The 7,057-nt window shown below is 24.6% G+C and overlaps 1 protein-coding gene across 1 annotated transcript; it reads left to right on the plus strand.

Annotated features, from left to right (window-relative positions):
- The first annotated feature begins 232 nt into the window (after positions 1-232).
- On the plus strand, positions 233-6,530 carry LOC131593605 (WAT1-related protein At5g07050-like). Its single transcript, XM_058866175.1, has 7 exons — positions 233-552; positions 709-771; positions 885-1,001; positions 1,089-1,341; positions 1,665-1,826; positions 2,299-2,450; positions 6,066-6,530. The coding sequence occupies exons 1-7, from the start codon at positions 344-346 to the stop codon at positions 6,301-6,303; spliced, it is 1,194 nt and encodes a 397-aa protein (XP_058722158.1). The 5' UTR covers positions 233-343; the 3' UTR covers positions 6,304-6,530.
- The last annotated feature ends 527 nt before the right edge of the window (positions 6,531-7,057 follow it).

The following is a 7,057-nucleotide window of genomic DNA, read 5'->3' on the forward strand; positions in this document are numbered from 1 at the left end:
AAAGTTAGTAAAAAATATATTTTAAAGAATATATTAATTATAGCACTTATGATTATTTTTTTATCATATATATATATATATATATATATATATATATATATATATATATATATATATATATATATATATATATATATATATATATATATTTAATAATATATACTAATTTTTATTTATTTATAAATTTTCATAGATAAGTTTGACAAATAATTCCATATTGTATAAATAATAATCCTCTTCCCATTATATAACTTAGGAAGAAAATACACAAATCTTCCTCAAGAGTTCCTACCCTTATAAATCTAAAGCCTAGCTATCCTCATTATTGTCTCCAAATCATAAAATGGGGACTGAAAAGCTTAGATCTTATGCAAACTTTCTTGAGAACTCTATGCCTTATTTTGCCATGATCCTTTTGCAGTTTGGCTATGCAGGCATGAACATTATAACCAAGCTTTCTCTCAATGGTGGCATGAGTCACTATGTTCTTGTTGTTTATCGCCACGCTTTCGCTACCATCGCTATAGCTCCATTCGCCATTATCTTCGAAAGGTTTGCATATATGAAGAAAAAAAATCAAAACATACTTATTCATGGAAATTTTTGTTTAATTTCTTATTTCAAAATCTTTGATGCTTACATGAATATTTTGAGTTTTTAAATTGCTTTACAAATAAATGATAAAACATCTTGTTTAATTTTTTTCAGGAAGGCTCAACCAAAGATTACATTTTCAGTTTTCATCCAAATTTTTCTCCTAGCTTTACTTGGGTTAGTTTCTAATTTTAATGCATTAATAAATTTTTTTTCATAATTTTTTTTGTATATACATATTTTCTAAAATATCACATTTTCTTACATTAATTTAAATAAATTTTAAACAGGCCAGTGATAGATCAAAACTTATACTATGCTGGGTTGAAATTAACATCTCCAACTTTCTCATGTGCAATGAGCAATATGCTTCCTGCCATGACTTTCGCAATCGCGGTTTTATGCCGGTAAATAATTATTTAAATTCAATCTAATTTATTGTTCTTAAATTTTAATTTTTTATTAATAAAAATGGATTGATTATATGAAAAAAGGATGGAAATTATAAACATGAAGAAATTGAGATGCCAAGCAAAGGTGGTTGGAACTTTATTAACTGTGGCTGGAGCAATGTTGATGACATTATATAAAGGTCCTATTTTGGATTTGCTATGGACTAAAGAAACACCTCATAGTAATCAAATTTCAACAAACATCACAAGATCTTCAAGCAAAAATAATTGGCTCATTGGTTCCATTTTACTCATTATTGCTACACTTGCATGGTCATCCCTCTTTGTGTTACAAGTAAGCCCTAATTTTTTTCGGATCTCGATTCTATCTAAAAATACATTGTTAGATTTTTTGTGTGTAATGATTTAATATCAGTATTTCACTTTAAAAATGAATAAATAAGATATAACGTGTTCAAATCCTGACTCCATAATTCGATGACATTGCATAGCTATTAAAACAAAAAATTCGCATTTAAATTTTAGTAAAATAAAAACGTAAAATTGTAGTGTGAATTGTCTGATCTTAATAAATAGTCGATTATATGTTGCGTTATTAATTTTATTATTTGTTGAAGTTATTTAATTAATTGTTTTTTTTCTAATTTTGTTGAGCAGGCTAGGGCTATAGAAACATACAAGAATCATCAGCTAACACTCACATCACTTATATGTTTCTTTGGGACACTTCTAGCTTTTGTTGCCACTTTGGTTATGGAACACAAAGTTTCTGTTTGGACAATTGGTTGGGATATGAATTTATTAGCTTCTGCATATGCTGTAAGAACATATATTAATTCTTCATTTAGAAAAAATAATTTTTTATCATTTAAATGGTTTTCAAATTTTAAATAGAAAATATCTCAACTCTTGAATATTAGAATATTCTTTAGGGGCAAATTATTAATTATTTTTTTAGTACAAATATTATTATAGATGGCTGCTAGTAGATACCTTTCTGGATACATATTTTTTTTATTTTTTTTTGTTACAACACCTTTTTAGCTTAATAAAATGTTTTTATTTTGAACAAAAAGGTTTTAATAAAATGTTTTAGTATGGTCGTTTAATTTTTTTAAAATATTTTATTTTTAAAAGACTATAATTTATAAATATCAATAATTTACACTAATACATAAATATAAATAAATATTATCGTTAGAGATTGAACTCTAATTTATTTAGTTTACATTTAATTTTTTTATAAATTATTTTGATATAGAAAAATAATAATTTATTTTTTTTGTATCAGGGGATAGTTGCATCAAGTATATCATACTATGTACAAGGATTGGTGATAAAAAAGAAAGGGCCTGTTTTTGCAACTTCATTTAGTCCTTTGATGATGATCATTGTAGCAATCATGGGTTCATTTTTCCTTGCAGAGCAGATTTTTCTTGGAAGGTATAATTTCTAGGTCAATGCCTCTCTAACCCTACATAAAGACACTTAAATATTTTAATTTTAAGGAATAATATAGCTCATTTTATTTTATAATAATGGGAAGTCTAAAGGCATACACAAGTTTTTAAAAAATTTATAATTATATAAGAAAAATGCTACTTGTAATATATTACTAATTAATTAGTTAATTAATTAATTTATACGGCTTAATAATGACTAATAGGAGAAAGATTAAGAAAAAACAGCTCTGTGATTTTAAGAAAAGCCATGTTCATGAGTGAACTACAATCAAATTCCAAAGGTGGTAATAAGCAAAATATAATCATTTTAAAAACTATTATAGCTATTAGACATTCTTAGATGGTTTGGTGATCACACACCTAAGTGCCAATTAAGTTGACAGGTTGGTTTCAAATTTTTATTTACCACTACTTAATTCAAGATGCCAAACTAATGACATTATGTGAAATTATATATATATATATATATATATATATATATATATATATATATATATATATATATATATATATATATAATTTTTGATAAAAATTAAAAGTTATACTATTTTATATTTTTATATTTAATTTTTTAATAAGTATAACTATTTAATTATATAAAATAAAATTCATAATTATACTGTTCAAATTAATTAATTTTTTCCTACATTTAACCGATAAAAATTTACTGTTTATAACAGAAAATAAACATCAACCAAGAAATACAAAGAATAATTCAATTCTTATATCACCCTACATTAATGTTATAAAGGTGCTTGTGTCAATATTATAAAGGTATTCGTGTAAGAGTTTCATTAAACTAAATCAATTGACAGTCGTAAAAAAACATTTAATTGTTCATGAAATCTCATATCAAATACATATACATTAATTTTTTTTTTGAGAATAAATTATTCAATGAAAATAAATACGTATTTGAACCAAAATTATCAAATACATATACATTATATAAAGAGAATAGATTCCCTTACTTGAAAAGTATATTTGAGCCAAAAGAATGTTTACGGGTCAGTTTTATAAAATAGCTAAGTCCCTTACATTAAGTTTATTGAATATTTAGATTGATTTTTTTGACGTCCTCTCAAAGAGACTACATAAATAGTATCTCTAATTGAATAATAAATTAAAGGTCTAAATATTAAGAATCTGTTTGGTAAAAATAGCGGTTGACTAATAAGCTAGCTGGTAGCTTATAGCTTATGACTTATGGCTGATGACTGATGACTTATAGCTTATAGCGGATGATTGAGACTGATAGCTTATAAATTCATTGAAGTGTTTGGTAAAATTAGCGGTTCAATTAACTTATAAATGTAAAATGACATAAAAAATATTTAATATATAATTATTTTATTTTAAATTAAATTAAATTATAAGGGTTAAAAATGGAATTTATTTGAAATAATAAGGATAAAAAAGGAAGAAAAAGTAATAAGCTATAAGACATAAGCTAAAACGCTATTTGAAATAGCGTTTGGAAAATAAGCTATAAGTTAGTAAAATAAGCTATAAGCTCGTGATGAAAAGACCGTTACCAAACAAGTCTAAATTATCATATGAGCTTATAAGACATAAGACATAAGCTATAAGCTCGAAAACATGTCTTATCAAACAGAGCCTAATAAGAGTCCACTAAATAATAATATATAAAAATATCAATATAAATACTAAATAAACTTAAATAATATAATTTTACTCTATATCATAATGGTTGAATAATAAACTAACTTATAACTTATAATTGATGACTGATGGTTGATAGATTATAATTTATAGTTGATTGTTGATGATTGATAGTTGATAAACTAATTAAAGTGTTTGGTAAAATTGTTTATAAAAAAAAAAGTGTTTGGTAAAATTAACGGTTTAACTAGTTGATAAATGTAAATTGATATAAAAGACATTTTAATTAATAATTAAATGCATATTTAAAATAGTTAAAATTTATAAGGGTATTAATAGAAGAAAAAATGATAAGTTATAAGTATAAGCTAAAATGCTATTTAAAATAGCGTCTGAAAAATAAGCAATAAGCTAGTAAAATAAAATATAAACTTGTGATAAAAAGACTAATACTAAACATGTCTTTTATTATCATACGAGTTTAAAAACTATAAGCTCAAAAGATGGATTGTCAATCAGAACCTAAGTTGTAACATAAAAAAAAACTTTACAATGTGAAAAATTAATGTTAAATTACGGAAAAAAATTACTATATTTATTCATGTCAATTTAAAAACCGAATTGTCAAAGTAAATTATATGATAAAGAAAAGGATAATTTTAAGGAAAGAGCTAAAATGTGCCTCAAGAACACAAGTTAATAAACTATTTATAGAAATATTTTGTTGGAATATGTGTATTCAATGTGTTGAAACTTTAAATATAATTTTATTATATTTAATTATATTTAACTTTTTTAATTATAGTATCTTAAATATGCCCTAAGAATACATGTTAGCATGACCCTAATTTTAATTACAAAGGTATTTTTTTTTTCAAAATTAAAAAACATTTAATAACATAAAATCATTATCTTTTGTTAAAAAAGAACAAAGTATAGTTGTAGTTATCAATTTTATTTAGTTTAATTTTTATGCCTTAACAAAAGTATAAAATAAGCAAATTATATCGAGTTTAAATTATTTGGGTTATTCATTTTATTGCCTAAATAAATTTTAAATGAGAAAGTTTTATAGTGTGATTGAACTTAAATAGAAAAATAGAGATATTGATTAGTAACCCTTGGGTTTTTTAACTCCCTCAAAAAGTATTAAATATGATTTTTTGTGAGTTTTGAGTTGTTAAATTAAAAAGTTCATAAATTAATGTAAAAAATGATAAATTGATGAAAATGCATAAAAGACTTGTTTGATTGATCATATGAGTTTTATAAATTTACAAGTAGAATATTTATAGGAAAACTTTAATCTTATTAACGAATAAGACATGACCTACATAGTTTAACATTGTAGATTGATTACACCACTAGCGTGTGACTTTTCTCGTTAGTGTGGTTATGTGACGCCTCATGTTTGATTTATTGTTCCTTTTTTAATGATATTTATTGCAAAAGCTCTAGATACCAAGATGTTAATGTAAGAGGTCATTTTCACTTTTAGAAGGAAAAGATAAATTAAGAGAGAAGATGGGAATGAACTTATGAAATATTGATTAATGAATAAGTTCCGCAAGTAATACATTGACATACATATTTATAAATCTTGCTTCATGAGTTACTTGGATCCCAAGACAACTCACTAACTTCTAACAAACATAGGTAGTTATACTTACAACGAAGTAATAACCACTTCTGACCATTTTCTAGTTAAATTATTTAGTACCGAATTTCAGTTAAATGATTAATTATTTTTAGAGTTATGCTAATTGGTGCTCTAAGGATAAAAATTACGAAAAATGAAAATACTAAGACGAGAAATGTTTGTATTGAAAGAACTTAAGTTTAAATTTTTGAAAAAGTTAATACACAATTTTCAAGATAAAGTTTCTATGTTGAATGAATTGGTTTTCTGTCTATTTTTTTTTCCATGACCTCTATCTAACATGATAACTTGGTCTTGAACTTGTGAATGCAGTGCAATTGGTTCCATCTTGGTTGTGATAGGCTTATATTCTGTTTTATGGGGAAAGCACAAAGAACAAATGGAAAGTAAAGTAGCACCAGATGATAAACCATTGCCCATAAAAGGTGTTTGGGTGAATGGAAATAAAGGGACACTTTCTGAAGCCATTGATCAACTTAGTGAAGCAAAATCAGATCAGAAAGTAGAATCAAACATTTCTCTTGTTATTATAAATTACAACAAAAGTTAACCAATTAACAAAAGGTATAAGCAATATGATTCATATGCAATTGTTGACTTCAAATTGGTTAAAAAATGATGAAACTTTTTTGGTGATTTTGCAAGAATTTGTTGTTGCCCTATTGAAGATATTATGTTTTTATATTGTTTGAAAAACTCGAAATTGAAAAATGTACCAATATGAGTTTGAATTACAATGTGATGCAAAATATTTCCTTGTTTTTGAAAATTGTGTGTAGTAAAGAAAAGATTAGCTAGAAAAAGGCCAACTAAATAACTATTTGTCAATTGTCTTTTTGTTGAAATCTAAGTTCTAAGATATAGAATCAAGATTATACAAAAATCAAGATTATTTGGTAGTCTCATAATTGCGTAGGAGTGTTCGCGGTGTGGTTTGAGTGGTTTTGATGTAAAAAATCATTCGAATCGCAAGAGAAAAAGTGTGTGGTTCGGTTTGGTTGTCTTTTAAAAGTAAAACCGAATCAAACTAATGTGGTTTGAGTTGGTTCGATTTTTTTTAAAAATTATTGAGCCATACACATACACATATAGACGACAACATAACTTTGTATTTAGTCATTTATGCGTTTAACAATAAAACTCGTCATATTTGGACAACAACTTTTCATTTAATATACAAAAATAACATTAGATAAAAGTGGAATAAAAAACATAAAATAGTAGCATAAAACAAAATATAAAATATTATAATGAAATAGAAAAAAATAAGAGTGAAAAACTAAAAAGATGAAAAAGAAAGAGCA

This window comes from Vicia villosa, linkage group LG3 (genome assembly GCF_029867415.1).
Source record: "Vicia villosa cultivar HV-30 ecotype Madison, WI linkage group LG3, Vvil1.0, whole genome shotgun sequence".
In the NCBI taxonomy this organism is placed as follows: Eukaryota; Viridiplantae; Streptophyta; class Magnoliopsida; order Fabales; family Fabaceae; genus Vicia; species Vicia villosa.

Excerpts from the sequence above, each read along its gene's own strand:
- LOC131593605 (XM_058866175.1), top strand. The coding sequence starts at position 344 with ATGGGGACTGAAAAGCTTAGATCTTATGCAAACTTTCTTGAGAACTCT. Across the intron at positions 772-884 it reads TTTCTCCTAGCTTTACTTGG|GCCAGTGATAGATCAAAACT; the intron begins GTTAGTTTCTAA and ends AATTTTAAACAG. Across the intron at positions 1,342-1,664 it reads CATCCCTCTTTGTGTTACAA|GCTAGGGCTATAGAAACATA; the intron begins GTAAGCCCTAAT and ends TTTGTTGAGCAG.